The sequence below is a fragment of the Myotis yumanensis genome, unplaced genomic scaffold, assembly GCF_028538775.1.
Source record: "Myotis yumanensis isolate MYYU_CA2020_CCGP unplaced genomic scaffold, mMyoYum1.0.hap1 SCAF_2, whole genome shotgun sequence".
In the NCBI taxonomy this organism is placed as follows: domain Eukaryota; kingdom Metazoa; phylum Chordata; class Mammalia; order Chiroptera; family Vespertilionidae; genus Myotis; species Myotis yumanensis.
Window position 1 is genome coordinate 17423319 of NW_027223753.1, and position 20541 is coordinate 17443859.

The 20541-nt window shown below is 42.4% G+C and overlaps 1 protein-coding gene across 1 annotated transcript in view; it reads left to right on the forward strand.

The window, feature by feature from the left end:
• The first annotated feature begins 3710 nt into the window (after window positions 1–3710).
• The window catches only part of FAM76A (family with sequence similarity 76 member A), a 31872-nt gene continuing 15041 nt past the window's right edge, over window positions 3711–20541 (forward strand). The window contains exons 1-6 of the mRNA XM_070404493.1: window positions 3711–3901; window positions 4945–5009; window positions 8573–8627; window positions 9752–9904; window positions 15440–15597; window positions 20163–20249. Coding sequence (XP_070260594.1) covers window positions 3821–3901; window positions 4945–5009; window positions 8573–8627; window positions 9752–9904; window positions 15440–15597; window positions 20163–20249 — 599 coding nt within the window. The 5' untranslated portion in view covers window positions 3711–3820. The remainder of the gene's footprint in view (window positions 3902–4944; window positions 5010–8572; window positions 8628–9751; window positions 9905–15439; window positions 15598–20162; window positions 20250–20541) is intronic.

Genomic DNA, 20541 nt, shown 5'->3' on the forward strand with positions numbered 1-20541 from the left:
CTATCCTGGACCTTCCCCATGCTTTTTTTTTTTTTTTCACCAAAAATTTTGGTTGCCTCCCCCCCCCCCCAAAAAATTGGGAGAGAGATAACCAAGGCTTTATTTTATAGTCAGAGAAAAACAAGGTAGTGGTCAACATAGTTACAATGTTCTTGTGAGTTTCACTTGTTTTGGCAGCACTTGCTGCACCTCCCACAGCCCATTAGCTACCCCGGAAGGAACTAGGAGGCAGCCATAAGATCAAGCTTAATTATGCTAAGAGGGCTCTGCCCTCCAAGCTGGGACTTGTTTGAGGCTCTGCCACAGGTCAATCCGAAGCTTAACTCTAGAGCCACTCCCTACATATCTTGAATCTGTTCACCTCTCTCCACTGCAACCTTTTAATCATCTCACCTGGACAGCTGCAGTAGCTTCCTCAGTGGTCTGTGCATTTATGCCAGCCCACTATAGTCTATTCTCCTCATAGAAGCCAGACAAATCTTTTTTTTATATAGCAAAGGTGGAAATTTATTGAAGAACAAATACAGACTCCCACGTGGAGAGGGGGAAAGAGTCCCCCAGACAAATCTTTTAAAACTACAAATCTGTCACTTATCTGCTTTAAAACGTTGGCTTCTTTCCCATTATACTTCATACATTGTACTTTGGGAGGAAAAAAATCTACATCCATATCAGGTTCTACAGGCTCCGTACATCTGGCCCCTGCCAGCCTCTCCACTCATCCTCTGGCCCCTAGCTATACTGGCCTCTCCTCCTTTTCTTGAACATGCCAAGCTCTGTTATAACTCAAGGTATTTACCTTTCCCTCTATTTAGAACATTCTTGGCTAAGTCCTTCTGGACCTTCAGGTTTGGGTACCTCCTCAGAAAAATTTTCCCTGACCTTCTCTACCTAAGTGATTTCCCCTACCCCATTCCAACATTGTCCTCTGTCCCTGTGGCATGTCTTTTCATTCATAGTCCTTACTATTTGGCTGTCTTTGATACTAGGCTGTTGGCTTCACAAGGGCAAGGATCACATCTGTTTCACATCTGTTCCAAAACCCTAGTGCCTAAGGTTGAGTCTAGCACAGCCGTGGGCATCCGGCCCGTTTGAAATGAATAAAACTAAAAAAAAAAAAAAGACCGTACCCTTTTATGTAATGATGTTTACTTTGAATTTATATTAGTTCACACAAACACTCCATCCATGCTTTTGTTCCGGCCCTCCGGTCCAGTTTAAGAACCCATTGTGGCCCTCGAGTCAAAAAGTTTGCCCACCTCTAGCACAAAGTAAATACTCAATATAGTTTTGTTGAAAGAATGGATTAATTAGCAAATTAATTCATCATCAACACTCAGAGCCTATAGATGGTGGAGGGGCAGAACTTGTGAGAGGATATAGCGGTTGATGTTCCAGATATGGTCCTTCTATTCCATGATGCCATAACCTGATTTATGAAAAACAAGTAAGTAATGCACTGGAGATCAGAACTGGAACAGAGAGAGGCCGATACCCCTGTGTAGGGTATGTATGTAATTAGAAAGAAGGCTGTGTTTACATGATCCAGGGCACCAGCATCTCCCTAAAAGAAAGTTTCTTCTTGTATTAATGAACATTTATCTAAATACCAAGTTCCATGTACTATTTCTTGTTTGTTTTTAACGTGTTCACAGTTATAGAGCTTCTAAGTCAGTGGTTCTCAACTTGGGCTGCACATTAGAATCACCTGGGACTCTTTTTAAAATCCTGATTTCTGGGCCTCATCCTCTGGAAATTGTTTCTTTGTTATGGGTTGGGGCCACAACATTAGTAACGAAACAGAATTTCCAGAGGATGAGGCCCAGAAATCAGGATTTTAAAAAGATTCCCAGGTGATTCTAATGTGCAGCCAAGGTTGAGAACCACTGTTCTAAGTGATAGAGCTAGGATTCAAAGCTAGGTGGTCTGGCTCCTGAACCTATAACCTTTTTCTTTTCCAATAATTTGAACTGAAATTCAAATAACATAAAGTTAACCATTTTGAAGTAAACAATTCAGTGGCACCTAGTACATCCACAATGTTGTACAACTACCACCTCTATCTAGTTCCAAAACATTTCCATCACTCCAAAGTAGAACCCCTTAGCCATTAAGCAGTTTACCCATCACCCTCCATATACTATTTTTGATCCTCATAGACCCAATTGTACAATTGTGGAAAGTGAGGCTCTGAGTTTAGTGATAGGTCCAGAGTCACATAGCTAGTAAATGTGAAGTAGTGGTTTTGAACCTTAATTTTCTGACTCCAGAGCATAAACCGTTGATTAATACACATCTTTGGGCAAACTCACAAGAAGGGGGCTGGACTTGGGTTTTAAAGAGAGTGAATTTTGTTGGGGCAGGAATCTAGAAGTCGTTAAGTGCACACTCAATTGTAAGAAATTGAGTTGGCCCTGGCTGGTTTGGCTCAGTGGATAGAGTGTTGGCCTTCGGCCTGAAGGGTCCCAGGTTTGATTCCAGTCAAGGGCACATGCCTGTGTTGCAGGCTCCTTCCCCAGTAGGGGATGTGCAGGAGACAGCCAATCAATGATTCTCTCTCATCATTGATGTTTCTCTCTCTCTCTCCCTTCTTCTCTAAAATCAATAAAAATATACTTAAAAAAAAATAAAGAAATGAGTTGAGGTAAACTAGTACTGCACAGGCCACTAGCAAAGCAAAAAGTAATGTAAGCCCAAAAGCAACTCTAGGGCGGGGACATGGAAAGGTCAGCCTTACAAGCTTTGCAAAAGCCTCAAGAACAATAGTTGGATAATTCCCGGGGCAGCCCCTAAAAGGGCCAAGCTGGGCGCTGCAGAGCAGCAGAGTAGCCAGGAGGGCGTGACCTGCCTTCCGCAGGCCGCCAGGCCCAGCCAAGAAGCCCCAGGTGCTGAGAGAAGCTGGGGTGCAGCTGGAGAACACAAACCAGGAAGCAGGCCGCAGGCCGGCTGCACCCACTCTGAGGGGTCCTCCGGGGCAAGAGGACGCTCAGGAAGGCCTCGCCTTGTATGTGTTCCCCCTCCCGAAGGGGCTGTCATCACCCCAGCATCCCTCTTCCTCCACATAGGGGTGCCCTCTCCCTGGAGGTCAATGACCCTAGAGTTCTCCCCATTTTAGGGGTCCCAGATAGAGAGCACCCCTCTAAGTTGCCTCTCATGGTTTCCCTTTATCCCTCGAGTGACAGTGCTACGGACCCCTCCTGCCCAGATGATGGAGGGGTTCTCACACAAGCCCCGCCTTTTTCCAGCTCGGTGGTGCGGAAGTTCTACTGCAACAACGTGCCGCGTTCGGCCCGGCAGTGCCCCTGGGCCTCCCGCAGAGCAGTTCCACGGGAAACGAAACTGCACAACTTCGCGGAGGTATCGCGAGAGGCGCGGAGGCGGCCGCGGCCGCGGCCCCGGCCCCGGAGAGGAGGAGCGAGGGCGGGAACAAAGAGTGAAGGGGGCGGAGCCTGGGCGCTTCCGAGGTCGAGGCGGCGGACGGCCCCTCCCAGCCGCGTCCCCGCGTGACTGTGCTTTTACATAATCAAGGCCGCGCGCGTCATAAGTGGCGTACGCCAGTCCAGACCCAATCAGAGTCGTCGGGAGCTCCGTGTCCCGCCCCTTCGTGCTTGATGGATGTCGGGATGACCAGTGAACAGGCGTCCAGCGTCGCCGCGCCCGCCCAGGTCCGGCCGCACCCGCCCGCCCGCCTGCCGCAGCCCGCAGCCTGCCGCCGTTGCCGCCGCCGCCGCCTCCGTTGCCTCTGCCGGGTTGTGCCTCAGACTGTCAGATAAAGCGGCGGACTGAGCCGGCGGGGCTTCGAGCACGTCCCGGGCCGGACATGGCGGCGCTCTACGCCTGCACCAAGTGCCACCAGCGCTTTCCCTTCGAGGCGCTGTCTCAGGGGCAGCAGCTGTGCAAGGTGCGCGGGCCGGGGCGGCGGCCTGGGACTGGGACGCTGGAGGCGCGGGCCGGAGCTCCCTGTTCTGCAGGGACGCCCGGCGGGGCCCCCCGCTCAGGGCGTGGCGGGCTCGCCTAGCTAAGGAGCCGCACCCTTCCCGCTGGGGGCTGGCGGGGCGAGTGGGGGAGTCCCAGCCCCGGCCCAGGCCCCCTTGGCGGCGTGTCCGGCTGCTTAGCAACCGCGGGGTGTTCTCGGACCCGGGGAGGGCGGGGGAGTGGACAGCGGGTCCCCTGCTTGGCCCCAGCCAGCCGCGCCGGAGACCCTTCTTGGGCTGGCGGGTCCCCCGCCGTGGTCTGCCGCCTGGTTGCCCCGCCCGGGACCCAACTCCAGAGCTCGGTGCTGCCTGAGAAGAGTGACTCGAACTCGGGCGCCTCCCGGACACTTGTCAGCTAGTCTCAGAGTCCGAGGTGGGGAGGATTTTAGAAAAGGCCCGCCCACAGTCGGTCAAGCGCACGAAGCAGAAGGGTGATTTTCTCAACATCCAGTTGCTGACCTCGGTCCTCATCCTAACCAGCTGTGGGTCAGTTTTTACCCCTGAAGGTTTAAGTTCCCTTTTTTTCGTTGAAGTTGCTTCATCCTGCTTTGCCTATGTAAGGGGAGAGAAGAGCTGTGAGGCCACAGTTAAAAGTCGCCAAGCTGGCTTTCAAAATTACATTAGACAGTCGTTTTATATACGTAAGCAATGATGAATTTAACGCAGCACTTGCACTTCACAAGTGGACCTGCTCAAAAATCACACAGGGGTAGTGGCAGCACTAGGCTAGAGTCCAGGGCTTCTGACTCCAGCCTGAGACTTATTCATACAATTTATGACTACAGTCTAGTTCCGTATAAAGTCCGACTTATCTCCCATATCACCGCAGGACAGTGATGAAGGTATTACAGAGGGAAAAAGGAGGCCCGGCGTGTTTCAGTGACTCACTGAGCACAGTGGCTGTGCGGGGTGCTGAAGGCTGTTTCCATTTCTGACCGCCTATTAAAATTACGTCCTCATTTCGTTTCAGGAATGTCGGATTGCACACCCTGTTGTGAAGTGCACCTACTGTAGGACTGAGTACCAGCAGGAGAGGTACCGTTTTTGTTGACCATGAAAAATGTTAATAGGCTTTTTTTCCTCTTAAAACTTGTAATCAATTTCACTTTACAAAGATTCTGCAGTTTTTTGTTCCTCTCCATGGAAATCTTTAGTAAAAGGCCAAAGATTTAGCTCTGGCTGGATGGATTAGCTGTTGGGGGCCTTGTCCCGTACACCAAAAGGTGGGGGCTTTGATTCCCAGCCCTGATGGCAACCAATGGATGTGTGTCTCTCACATCGCTGTTTCTCTCTCTTTGTCTCTTCTCTTCCCTTTCACTCTCTCTAAAAATCAGTGAGGAAAAATATCCTCTGGTGAGGATTGATTAAAAAAATCAATAAAAAAACATATCCTTAGGCGAGGATTTTTTTTAAAAGGCAAAAGATTTATGCGATCTGAAGGGAAAACAGTATGATTCTGCAGTTTTTTGTTTAATATATTTTTATTGATTTCAGAGAGAAAGAGAGAATCATTGATCGGCTGCCTCCTGCATGCCCCCCACTGGGGATCAAGTCCGCAACCCGGGCATGTGTCCTTTGTGGGAATCGAATCTGGGACCCTTCAGTCCACTGGCCCACACTCTATCCACTGAGCCGACCGGCTAGCGCTGTAGTTTTTTTATTATAACACGTTGATGGGTATAAATTACACATGTTCCCTAGTTATGTCTAATTTTGATGGCTTAAAAAAATTTTTCTTAAGAAAACATTTTTGTTGACTCTTAGAAAGAGAGGGAGGTAAAAGGAGAGAGAAACACAATGTGAGAGTGAAACATCGATTAGCTACCTCCTGCACCCTCTACCTGGGCATGTTCCCTGACTGGGAATCCAACCGGCAACCTTTCAGTAAACCAGAGGGCATCCAACCAACTGAGCCACCTAGTTAGGCTTAAATTTTTTTAAGTAAACTTTTCTTCAGATCCTTGATCATTTTATATTGTGGTTATAATCTTTATGACACTCAGAAACCACAGGAGTTCAACATGAGCCTTATGCTCCAGTATGTCTATATACAGAGTTGGAAGAATTTATGAGCCAAAAGAAGATACTTTTGGAAATGTGGCAATCCTGGAAAAGGATTTGTTAGCCCTATTCACATTTGAAACTTATTTTTAAAAGTGTGAAAAACACGTAGGTACTTAGGTATGAATAAACACATCTTTGTGGGGGAGGTGCTTTTCTATAGCAGTAAAGTGCTTTGTGGTTTATTAGTTTAGTAAGTTCAACCTTTGTGGAACTGCACGTGTAAGCGACAGTGCCTTAAGCATGGTGGGGCCTATTTGCTAGCTCACACATGGAAACATACAGAATATACTTTAGAAGCTTTAGTTTTTAGCTTTTATATTTAGGTTTAGGATTCATCTTTAATTTTTGTGTGTGGGGTAAGATAAGAAGTTTGACCCTTAATTCATACCATACATAAATGTTAATTCAAGATGGATCATGGAAATAGTTTCACTTTGCATATTTTCTAAGATGTTAGGAACACTTGTATATATTGATAATATATCCCTCCTCTTCAATAATAAATCTAAGTATATACCAAAATATTCAGCATCACAGAATCACTGATGCTAATCCTTTTTTTAGAAGTCTCTCAATGTACTTCGCTTCTTGTACTGCCTTCTTAAAATTGCAGAAAGTTGCCGAAACCGGTTTGGCTCAGTGGATAGAGCGTCGGCCTGCGGACTGAAGGGTCCCAGGTTCGATTCCGGTCAAGGGCATGTACCTGGGTTGCGGGCACATCCCCAGTGGGAGATGTGCAGGAGGCAGCTGGTCGATGTTCCTCTCTCATCGATGTTTCTAACTCTCTATCTCTCTCCCTTCGTCTCTGTAAAAAATCAATAAAATATATTTTAAAATTGCAGAAAGTTGCCCTGGAAAATATTTTCTTTGAATATCTCGTTTTAATTTAAATGTTTTCTACTTTGAGGTTTTTCTTTTGTCTGTTTTAACGTTATGGTCACTTTCATAGGAACTGTATGGTAAAATAATCATAACATAGTGAATAGGCTGGATTTGCTGTATTATAATTTTGTGTGATTTTATTTTTATCTCCAGAATATTGTTTAAACTGTTCTTGCACACCAATCACTTGTTTGTACATCCCTTTTTGAAGAGTTAGACTTTATTTAAAGATGATTTTTTCCCCCAAGGCGATTCATCAGTTCAGGCATTTAGGTAATATTATGTATGAACTCTGGCAAAGGACATTTTTATTTCTGTCAGTCTTTGGCTCTTAGACAAATTGGAAATATTGACAAAATATTTGGTTATAGCCCTGACTGGTTTGGCTCAATGGATAGAGCGTCGGCCTGCGGACTGAAGGGTCCCAGGTTCGATTCCGGTCAAGGCGGTATGTACCTTGGTTGTGGGCACATCCCCAGTGGGGTGTGTGCAGGAGGCAGCTGATCGATGTTTCTCTCTCATCGATGTTTCTAACTCTCTATCCCTCTCCCTTTCTCTCTGTAAAAAAATCAATAAAATATTTAAAAAATATATTTGGTTATAGTATCTATATCGCCACATCTGGGATTTTTATATTCTTTTACTTATAGAGAGGAGCTTAGATAAAGAAAAGTCAACATGAATACAATTTCTGAGTTTCTATTTCAAACAGATATATTTAATATTAGCCTCAAATTTTTCAACTATTCATCTGAACTAAGGAGAATTAATTTATTTTCTGCTAGTCCAATTCAGTCTAACATAACATTCCTTTTAAAAAGTATATTTTATTTTTTTTCTTATTAACTTGGGAGAGAGAAACATCAATGTGATTGGCTGCCTCCTGCACGCACCACAATAGGGGATCGAACCTGAAACCTGGATATGTGCCCTGACGGGGAGTCAAGCCCGCCACCTTTTTGGTGTATGGGATGACACTCCAACCAACTGAGCCACACCAGCCAGGGCTCTTTGGTTGATTCTTTTTTAAAATATGTTTTTATTGATTTCAGAGAGAGGAAGGGAGAGGGCTAGAGAGATAAAACATCAACGATGAGAAAGAATCATTGATTGGCTGCCTCCTGCATGCCCCTTACTGGGGATTAAACCCACAACCCGGGCATGTACCCTGGCTGGGAATCGAACCATGACCTCCAGGTTCATGGGTCTTTGCTCAATTACTGAGCCACACCAGCCTGGCCTTTGGTTGATTCTTGTATGTGTCCTGACTGGAGTCAAACCCACAACCTTGGTATATCAGGATGATACTCTAACCAACTGAGTTACCCAGCCAGGGCTTCAACATTATATTCTTTTGAGGTTCCTCTCCATATCTGATAATTTTACTTAGAGATGTCATAATCAGAAATAACTCACTATTTTAAACCAAAGCCTCATTTATCTGAGTTAATAAAATTAATAACTACAAAATAATTAAAAGAGCTATTGGCCAGATACTCAGCCTTCAGATAACCAGATGTCCAGACTATATTTCACCTTGGCACAAAGCAATAAGCAAATTGTTTGGGCTTAAGGAGGAATCAGTGTTCAGATGTCCTAACTAAAACAACTTTTTTCTTATAGAAGCCTTGTGTCTCTTTCTTCCTTTACAGTAAAACCAGTACAATATGCAAGAAATGTGCTCAGAACGTGCAGTTGTATGGAACGGTAAGTAGTTTTCTGTGTACCTAACAGTAAGTGCTCAGGTCTCTTGGAACCTTACATTCTGTGGACTATTAATGTAATTACTATATTTTTATTGGAAGAACTAGTTATGTGTAAATACTTTCTCATAAAAATATATCTAGTGTTTGAATTTTCAAACTCAGCTAATACTCAGTTTTGAGGAGTTCTGTATTTATAGTCACTGTTTAGGATTGTGATTATAATTTTCCCGAGAGGCTACAGCAACCAGTATGGAGAAGGAGAAAGATGGATTCCATGACTTGACCTCTTTGTTTGGTAGCAGTCAACTATTCTTTTTTACCCCCATTGATTTTCAGAGAGAGAGTGGAAGAGAGGTGGGGAGGGTGGGGAAAGAGAGAGAAAGAGAGAAACATCAATGTGAGAGAGACACATACATTGGTTGTCTCCTGCACGTGCCTGGACTGGGACCAGGGATCACACCTGCAACCCAGGTACCTGTCCTTGACTGGAATCAAACCCAAGACCTTTGGTGCACAGGCCAACGCTCTAACCACTGAACCAAGCCAGCCATTGATGAGTGATTTTTTTTCACCTCTCAGGGTGAGGGGTTCAGGATACTATGGTCTTGCAAGCGTTTCTTCCAACATGTTTATACAATGACTAGAGGCCCGATGCACGAAATTCGTGCAAGGGCCTTGGCCCTGGCCCACCACCACCGCAGCTGGGGTCCTCTTCCGCCTCTGTCTCGGCCCCACCTACTGCGGCATTGTCCGGAAGGAAGGAAGGACATCCGGTCTAATTAACATAGTATGCTTTTATTATTATAAAGGCAAAGAGACCTTTTCCAGAAAATTGGAAGTACTTGTTGGTTTCTTCAAAGAGCTCGTTCTGTTGAGTTTCTCAAAGAAGTCCCAGCATATACACTAATGAGTTTTTGTTATTTTTTCATTTATTTATTTTAAAATTAATAGTCCTTCACATAAAAACACTTTACATAGTGTTAGAAATTGGACTTCACTTGATCCATCAATGTAAAAGGAAACTTAGGAAGTTTTACCATGACTATGTAATACGAATAATTGCTTTAAAAAAGGCATTGGTATTTTATAATATACTTACTTGACCCTGTTTTTTTCCTCTTTTAGCCCAAACCGTGTCAGTATTGCAATATAATTGCAGCATTTATTGGCAACAAATGCCAGCGCTGCACAAATTCAGAGAAGAAGTATGGACCGCCATATTCTTGTGAACAGTGCAAGCAGCAGTGTGCATTTGACAGGAAAGATGACAGAAAGAAGGTAAATCTCTATGTTTTTCCTGATTTTTTTTTTCTTTCAGAGACATGAAGGTGAGCCAATTGTGTTAAAAAGACCTATAACAGAAATAATGTATGATAGAATTGTGCACCTGAAACATATATAACTTTATTAACCAATGTCACCCCACTAAATTCATTAAAAAAAAGAGAGAGAACAGAGAAAGGTTTCTCACTTCCACTCCTAGTTCAGTTCTCTTATTGACCTCGAAGAAGATACTCAGCCTTTGTTTACTTCATTATCAAATATGGACCCTTACATCTAACATCTCATGAGTTAGTATCTCATGAGAACCTGAATGATAGTGGTCAATATCCCACATAAGTGAACTGGTGATTGGCAGAATTCTATAGAACTCTGTAAAGGAGAGATTGTGACTCAAGAGAGTCGTACTGTCAGTTTTATTGTCTGGCTATTTATTTATTTATTTTTACTCCTCACCCGAAGATATGTTTGTTTTTATTATTATTATTATTATTGGTTTGAGAGAGAGGAAGGAAGAGAGAGAGAGAGAGAGAGAGAAACATCGATGTAATAGAGAAATATTGACCGGTTGCCTCTCTTACACGCCCAACTGGGGATCGTACCTGCAACTTGGGTATGTGCTCTGACTAGGAATCGAACCTGCCACCTTTTGGTGTATGGGACGACACTCCAACCAACTGAGCCGCACTGGCCAGGCTTACTTTCTGGCTCTTTAATTGTTTCTATCTGTTGAAGTTAAGGATCACAAGAATATGACATAAAGGGAAGCTACATGTGAAATGATGGTACTTTGGTGGAATCAAATGGCACAGTGTGTGTTTGGGTTTTTTTCTGTTTAAAGCCCCCCAGTGAGTTCCAGTTGCACTTAAAATAAAACCCAAACTCCTCCCATGGTTTACAAGGCCTATGTCTGACTCTCAGTCTAAGCTGCCATCACACTCACCACTTCTTACCTTGTTCCAGTCATACTGGCCACCTTTTAGTCCATCAGACATGGCAGTCTCATTTTCACCTTTGACTGATACACCCTTAACTGGTTTCTAATTGTCACATCTAAGCTCATCAGCTGCCACTTCCTTACAAAGACCTTTTACTAATTCCCTCAGTCACTCTTTATCATATTACCCTGCTTTATTGTCTTCATAGCATGTAACATTATGATAAATTATCTCATATGCTTAATTGTTTGTCCACACCCACTAGAATGTGAAGTCTTTTTAAAAAAATATATTTTCATTGATTTCAAAGAGGAAGGGAGAGGGAGAGAGATAGAAACATTAATGATGAGAGAGAATCATTGATTGGCTGCCTCTTGCACGCCCCATACCGGGATCAAACCCAAAACCCAGGCATGTGCCCGACTGGTAATCGAACCATGACCTCCTGGTTCATAGGCCGACACTCAACCACTGAGCCACACCAGCTGGGCATAGAATGTGAGGTCTTTATCTTTCTTGTTCTCTGCTATATTTTCTGCATTCTGGCATATAGTATGTGTGTGCTCTCTTTCTGTGTGTGTGCGCGTGCGTGTGTATGTATATAGATGGAGATAGATAGATTTTGATAGATAAGATTTTACATTATTGAAAACTCTCCTCTCCCTTTTAATTGTCTTATCTAGCAAGGCCAAAATATTAATATGTATCTTCTAGCTTACTGTTATTTATTGAGAAAAATTATGGTTCTTATTTTCTACTTTTTAAAAAGTGACTAAACTGATTGTTTAATGAAGTGTAATTGACATAGAAAATTTTATTAGTCATAGGTGTAAAACAATGATTTGAAATTTGTGTATATTGTGAAATGATCACAATAAGTCTAGTTAACATTCATCACTATTGATAATTACAGAATTTTTTTTTCTTGTAATGAGAACTTTTAAGATCTACTTTTTTAGCAACTTTCAAATGTACAATACAGTATTATTAACTATAGTCACCATGCTGTACATTACATTCCCAGGACTTACTTTATAACTAAAAGTTTGTACCTTTTGACTACCCATTACACCTCCTCCCAACCCTACCTCTGGCAACCACCAACCTACTTTCTTCAATAATACTTTTTGAATAAAAAAATTCAGTACAAAAACTATTTTTCAGTGTCCAAAGGTGCTTTTCTAAGATGCTTAGGCTCTCAAGAGCTGGCTTCTGCTAACCAAATTTACTATAGGAGAATATAACTTTCCAGTGACCAGAATCCTCCTGCCTACCAACCAGGGCACCTCTTCCCTGAATCAAGATACTGCAGAGGCTGAATTAGTAATTAGCCTATCTAATAAAATGACAATATGCAAATTAACCGTCACTTCATCACAAAGGCGGTGGCGCCCAATCCTCTCAGTCCCGCCGGAGTCCCCAGTCCCGGGGGGGCAGCTGCTGAGACTGGACAGTGAGCAGCCTGACGGAATGCTTGCTTCGTTGCTGTGGCGACAAGGCAAGTGTTCCACCCTGGCCGCAGAGGGCCTCTGGGCAGCAGGCTTGGAACACTTGTGTTGTTGCAGACTGGGCTGAGGGACCCCCCCCCCCATCCCCCCCATGCATGAATTTTGTGCACTGGGCCTCTAGTATAATAATAGTTGGAGCACAAGCTTTGCAGTCCCTCAGACCTGGGCTAGCTGAATGGTCTGGGCAAGCAAGTTAGTCTTGTTATGCATCAATTTAATCTTCATTCCAGTGGGAATAATAAAAGCTAGTTGACAAGGACATAGGGAGATTTTATTGAGATAGGTATATAAAACACTTAATTTTGAGCCTTGCACATAATATAATTCAATTGGTACTTATATTATCATTAATTATATTACATTAGAATTCATTAAGTTTCTACTTTCTTACTTATAATTCTACCTTAAGAGTATGGATAATTTTAGGCATCCTCAATCACATATTCATAAACTTAAGGAGAGCTAAATTTAGGGATTGAGAATAGGTGATCTGGATTCAGAATGCCTGGTTTGAAATCTTGGTTCTGTCACTTATTTGCTGTGTGACTTTGGGCAAGTTAATCTATCATTGCCTCAGTTTCCTCATTTGTGAATGAGGCTGAGCAGACCTCATCATTTTTATGAAGATTGAGGCGTTACCTGTAAAGCCCTTGGAAAGGAATCTGGTATATGTGAAGTACTCAATTGGTGTTATCTATGATGACTTCTTTATGATACTTTAATTCTCAGAGGGTAATTTTATATTTTTAAGTTTATTTTTAAAGGAGAGATCTGAAATAAAGTGCCCTATGGTTTGGTGTGCTATTTTTATGTTTAATGCCGGCTTTCTTTCATTGGAGTTACCTTGTTTTCAAATTCTTCTTTAGTTAAAGCTCTTTTCTAAGCAAAGTCTTCCAGAGTGTTTTAAAATTAGGCCTTCAGGCATATCCATAACATGAAATCAACTAGATTGAAGTTTGGTTTCAACATTCATTTATATGTTCATTAACCAATAATAAATGCTTGTCATATATCAGCCACTATTCTAGGTATGAGAAATACACTACCGAACTAAACAGAAAAGACCTTACTCTCTTATAGTCATGTGTATGAGAGAGAGGTGGGTGAGAACAAACAAGGAAATAAATGAACACAAATTTTAGAAGTTAGTGCTATAAAGGACCAGAGTGTATGGTAGCGAGTGATTAGGGAGGCCAGTTTAGATTGGGCACTCAGGAGGACCTCCGCGGAGATAAGATTTAAGCTGAAACTGGAATGATGAGAAGATAGCAGTCATGGTATTTCTGGAGAGCAAAGATTCCAGGAAGAGGGACCAGTTATAAAAAGTACCTGAGGCAAGAGTGAGTTTGGCACATGTGAAGAACAGAAGGTAGAGTGAGCAAGAGGAAGATAAAGGGAATGAGGTTACAGAGGCAGGTAGGGGCTACATTTAAGTCAACATAGACCATGATAAAAAGTTTAGATTTTATATTAGATACGATGAGAAACCATTGGATTTTAAAGAGAAAAGAGATATAATCAGATTTACATTTAAGAAGCCCTCTTCGAAATAAGTCAGTTGGGGAGAAAGATAAATATCACATGATCTCACTCATTTGTGGAATATAATGAACAACATAAACTGATGAACAAAAACAGATCCAGAGACAGAGAAGCATCGATCAGATCGTCAAACCTCAGAGAGAAGGCAGGGGAGGGTGGGGATAAAGGGGAGAGATCAACCAAAGGACTTGTATGCATGCATATAAGCATAATCAATGGACACAAACACCAGGGGGGTGAGGGCAATGGAGGGGATAAGGACACATATGTAATACCTTAATCAATAGAGAGAAAAAAAAAAAGAAGCCCTCTTTGGTAGCTAGGTGGAAATGGTTTTATAAGAGCCTAAGAGTGGAATTAGCTCAATTTGGATGGCTCTTGCAGTTGTGAGAGAGAAGAATGGCTTTCCTTGGGTAGAAGCAGTGAAATGGAATAGATTCAAACTCATGGACTGCTAATGGGTTAAAAGAAGCCCTCTTTGGTAGCTAGGTGGAAATGGTTTTATAAGAGCCTAAGAGTGGAATTAGCTCAATTTGGATGGCTCTTGCAGTTGTGAGAGAGAAGAATGGCTTTCCTTGGGTAGAAGCAGTGAAATGGAATAGATTCAAACTCATGGACTGCTAATGGGTTAGAGGGTAGGTGCAAATTGGATTTTGCTAACAAGACAATATTTTAGATAAATGATGGTATGACCTACCCATGTTCAAGATGGGGCAAGAGATCTAGATTCAGGAATAAAAACATGAAAATTAAAATTCCATAAATATCAGCCCACTCCCTCCCTACCCTGATGCATTCCAACCAGCTCTGTTGCCCTGCCACCAGCACTAGGCTGTTCCACAACCGATTTTTCAGTTAACGCTGCACAGAGGCAACCCCAGCTTCAGAGGATTTTGGAAGCCCTTCTGCTTTCGTAGCCCTGTGCCCTTCTCCCTGGTGCAGAGCAGTTTCTGCTCAGAGAGACTAACTTTTTCTAATTCAGAGTGCTACTACCAGGGACTGGGGCCCTCGAATCTACTCGTTTATTGGTCTTTTTCTGGAGATATTCTATCTGAGAAAAGATACATAGCATACCATTTTGTGAGCCATTTATAAGGTATTAAAACTGAAATATAAATTTTATGTTTTATCTCCTGTCTTCTCTCTGCTGAATTTTCCTAACAAGCACCATGGAGATATTTGTATCTTTTTAAATTCTTGGAACTTTCCTCTGGTCTCTGTTTGTTAAGTTGAAGAAACCCAACAAAAAGATACATAAAATTAGCAACTCATATTTATTAAGCAATTTTTTTATGCGTCTGGCACCATGCTTTACACACATTATGTCACTAATCCAACAGCCCTCTGAAGTAGGTACTACTACCCCCCGTTTTACAGATGAAGAAATGGAGCCCCAGAGAGCTCAAGTGACTTGCCTAAGTTCACACAGCTCATTAATGGCAGAGCTGGAACTCAGCTCAGAGGTTCTAGCTCCTTATGTTCGTGTTCTCTCGTATCCATGTACGTGGTTTCATCTTCTTTATCTTTGTCTCCTTGTCTTCCAGGTGGATGGGAAGTTGCTGTGCTGGCTGTGCACACTCTCATACAAACGGGTCCTTCAGAAGACCAAAGAGCAGAGGAAGCACCTGAGCAGCTCTTCCCGCACCAGCCACCAGGAGAAGGAGCAGTACAGTCGATTGAGTAGTGGCAGCCATTATAACAGGTAACCCCCTGATGCATAAGATAGGCCTAGAGGTGCTGATAGGTCAGATGTAATGCGCACACCATTAGCCATAGAAGATATCATTATGTATACATTTTTCTTGTTTTTTTCTCTCTCTCTCTAGTTACTAGCCTATGGAGAAATCTCCTTTGTCACATTTTACAATTCATATGTTTTCCAAGAGCCACAGAGACTTCTGTGAGGTGTCAGAATTTTCTGACTTGGTTTGTATTGTGTCTGAAGAGTTTGTGAACTTACTCCGCTTTCACATGTAATGTTCTCCTCACCCTTAGAGTGGATTATTTCCCTGGAAGATTGGTCCTTCCACTTTCTGAAGGATGCAGCTGTTTGGCCAGGAGGTTGATAGATGTTCTAGGTTTTTCCTGGTAGTGTTGTGAAGAGTTCTGGCTCTGGATTGAATCATGGCTTTTCCAGGTTCTCTACATGAAAACTTGGACAAGTTTTTCTTCTGTAAAATGAGATAAATAATAGCATTATCGCATGGAGTTGTTATGAAGATAAATTATATAATTCATGCATAGTGATTAGTTTTATAACTGGCATTTAGGAAGCATTTGATACATTTTAGTTACTCCTGTTTATTATTACTAGTATGATTTTATTTATTCATCTAGCAAACATTAAGTACTCTTATGGGCCAGGGACTCTGCTAGGAATGCAGAGATGAATAAAAGAATCATGCTGCTCACCAAAAGTATGCAGTCTGGTAGGGAAGGCAGACCTGTAATCAAATCATTGCAGTATAGTTCTGTGGAAGCATGGAAACATTAATTCCACAGTGGAAACGTCAGATACAGGCCTGAGAGGCGGTGGTAAATGACCGCCTTGGGAAGGCTGGAGAAGAGCTGGTGTTGGAGCTTTATCTAAGGATGTCAGAATCGTCAGATAAGCAATGGGCAGAGGCGTTCTAGGCTGAGGGGATAGCATTTGCACAAAGACATAGAGGATGTGGAACTCTGGTGAATTGAAAATCCTTTTATGTTATTGGAGCTTATGGTTAGGAGCTGGGAAATGGGAGGAAAGGGCATTCTGCAGATCTGGTAAGGAGCATGAACTTAATCATGGAGTCAATAAAAAAATTAACCCTGATTATTACGGAGAATACACTAAAGGAAAAAAAGACTGGGGGCTACTTAAGTTTTTTTTTTTCGTTTGTTTTTGTAAAGTCCAGGTGGGAGATGTTAATACAAGAACCTCACTGAGGCCCTGGTCACTGTGGCTCAGTTGGTTGAGCGTCCCATGCACCCAGTTTCCTGGTTCTCCTGCAGCCCCAATAGATGTCTGTCTGTCTGTCTGTCTTTCTCTCTCTTTCTCTTTCCCTCCCACCCTCCTTCCCTCCTCCCTTCCTCTCTCTCTCTAAAATCAATAAAAACATCTATTTTTTTAAAAACAGAACACAGACTTCACTGAGGCAGTGGCTCCAAAGAGGCAGATTCAGGAAGATACTTTAGAGCAGGGGTGGGAAATGTCCAATCCCATCATTTGGTCTGGCCCTGCCAAGGCAAGAGGGGTGAGTTAATTAAATGTTTGACCAAGTATAGCAAGCTAATTTTTAAGTGGATAATTTTGTATGGCCCACAAATGATGTTATAAATACCCAAATGGCCCTTGGCAGAAAAAAGGTTCCTCACCCCTGCTTTAGAGGGAGAATTAGATAATTTGATGAACATATAGATGGGCAGGAACTGGGTGAGTAAAGGATAATTCTCAGGTTTCTTAGATTCTTAACTTACAGAGAGTATAGGAAGGGGAGAAGAGAAGTTCAGTTTTGAAAGTTGAATTTGTTGAAGCATCAGAAAGAATTATTTAGTGAGAATTTAGCCTAGAACTCAGAAGAGAGGTTTGGATATGGGCCATACACTTGTCAGTGAGACTAGAGGTTATTTAAAATGCAGATTCCTGTGGTCCCACCCCAGGGTTTAATTTAGTAGGATCTAGGATAGAATCCAAGAATCTGCATTGCTTTATAAATATCCCAGATGATTCTGCTGTACGTGATCTGAGGAACACTGTTTCCAACTATTATGATAGGTAGTTTTTGATATAACTCATGTTGGAGGCTGAGAACAGAACTCTAGAAGCATTCAAGAAGGATGGACTGAATATATTTGATATCCAAAATATATAAACATACAACTCAATAGCCAAGAAGAAAAAAAAGAATACAATTTAAAAATGGATAAAGGACCTGGATAGACATTTTTTCAATGAAGACATATAAATGGCCAATAGATACATGAAAAAGTGCTAAATATCACTAATTGTCAGGGGAGTGCAAATCAAAACCACAATGAGATATCACCTCACACCTGTTAGGATGGTTATTATAAAAAATACAAGAGATAACACATGTTGGTCTGATTGTAGAGAAATGGGAACCTTATACACTGTTAGTGGGAATGTAAATTGGTACAGCCACTGTGGCAAAAAATATGGTAGTTCCTCAAAAAATTGAAAATAGAACTACCATATGATCCAGCAGTCACTTCTGGGTACATATTTAAAGGAAATAAAATCAGTATCTCAGAGAGACCTGCATCTCCAATTCATTGCAGCATTTTACACAATAGCAAAGATATCCAAACAACTTCAATGTTTTTCAACAGATGAGTGGATAAAGAAAATGTGGTATATTTATGGAACATTATCTATATACTAGAGGCCCAGTGCACGAAATTCATGCTCTTGGGGGGGGGGGGGCATCCCTCAGCCTGGCCTGTGCCCTCTCGCAGTCTGGGACCCATCAGGGGATATCCGCCTGCCGGCTTAGGCCCGATCCCCCCAGGGATCGGGCGTAAGCCAGCAGCCAGACATCCCTCTTGCAGTCTGGGGCTCTCACAGTCCAGGACCCCTCTTTCCTTACCGCCCGCCTGCAGCAGAGATGGGAGAGGCTCCCACCACCGCCGTTGGCGCTCACAAGCCATGAGCCTGGCTTCTGGCTAAGCGGTGCTCCCCCTGTGGGAGTGCACTGACCACCAGGGGGCAGGTCCTGCATTGAGCATCTGCCCCCTGGTGGTCAGTGCACATCATAGCAACCACTCATTCTGCCATTCGGTCAATTTGCATATTAGGGTTTTATTACATAGGATATAAAAGTCAAGCGACCTACCGGAATGACAGAATGACTGGAACAACTGGAAAGACCGGAATGACCAGTCGTTATGATGTGCACTGTTGGGGGGCCAACCAGCCTGATCAGGGGCCCCAATCAGTCCCTCTCAACCTCCCATGGCCCCTCCCTCTGCAGGCACCACCCCAGTCGGCTCCCCCCACCCCAATTGGGGGTGGTGTCTGCTGGCCAACCTCCCCCAGCCCCTCCCTCCCCGCAGGCCTGGCCTCCTCCCCGTGCACAAATTTGTGCACCAGGCCTCTAGTTCAGCCATAAAAAGGAAAGAAATCCTGCCATTTGTGAGACCATGGATGAACCTGGAAGGCATTGTGCTAAGTGAAAAAAAAGAAAGACAAAGAAAGTGTGGTATCACTTTATGTGGAATCTTTTATTAAAAACCAATTTCATAGAAACAGAATGGTGTTTGCTAGGCGCTGGAGGAGTGGGAAATGAGGAGATACAGGTCAAAGGGTACAAACTTTTAGTTATAAGAAGAATAAGTTCTGAGGATCTAATATATAGCAGTGACAATAATTAATATGGTATTATACACTTGAAAGTTGCTGAAAGTAGATCTTAAGCATTTTCATCATAAAAAAATAAAGTTAACAATGTGAGGTTATGGATGTATTAATTATCTTGACCTTGGTAATCATTCCATAATGTATATGTATATCAAAACGTCACATTGTACATTTTACATATATACAATTACATTTGTCAGTTATTCCTTAATAAAGTTGGGGGGATAAGAGTATGGCATGGTCAGTGGTGTCAGATATTGGAAAGAGATCAAGTGAGAAAGGGTCTAAAGTATCCTTTAAGCTTAGCAATTGTGGACAACTGTTAAAGCAAAAGGGTTGCAAACCAGTTTTAGAGGATGAACTTATTATTTATAGCTAAAACTGATTTTTAGCGTTATTGTGGGACTCAAGACACCAGTAGATTCACAGAGACATAATGAAGAAAAATGAGTTCAAATATGTCAACCTGGTGTCTAGTCCCTGCTTTACTATTAACTAGCTGTATTCTTAGGTAGCTCATTAATATTGATGAGCTTCAGTTTCTACAAAGTAGAAGTAATATCTTGTATATACCTCACAGCATATGAAACACTGAATGTAAAAGTACTTTTTAAGCTGTAAGATAGATTTATACTTCTTATTAAAGTTTCATTGACTGTTCTCCGTAATTAATAAGGCAGGTATTAATTTTATATTTAATTGAGGCTAAGAATTTTGGGGGCCTATGGAAACCAACCACCAATACATCCAGAACCTATGAAATAAACACCTTGGTGAATTTTGATAATCAAGAATAAATAGCTCTTGCAAAGAAGAGCTATATTATTATTGGTCCCATTTGACACTTTCATTGTGATATTTTATTATTTTTTGATTTCTAACGTGTATCTCTCTGTTTTTGCCATTAAAAGCCAGAAAACACTTTCTACGTCTTCAATTCAAAATGAAATCCCAAAGAAAAAGTCCAAGTTTGAGTCAATCACAACCAATGGAGACAGGTGAGCCAATTGGAGTGTGTGTGCATGCTTCCATTTGAAATGCATACACAGTTCCTGAAACAGGAATATATTTTAGGGTGTGCTTGGAGCTAATGTATGGTTTTCAGTGAACCTCTTAGGGTCACTACACCAGCCACTTGATATTTTATAAATAAGCAGTACTGATATTTATTTATAAATCTAACCTTGTTATTAACACTTGGATTGCAGGAAACGAGTTAAGTCGGCTCGCGTGAATTGCGCGTACTCCGCGGGAGCCGTCTTAACTCCGTTCATATAGATTTGCGGTGGA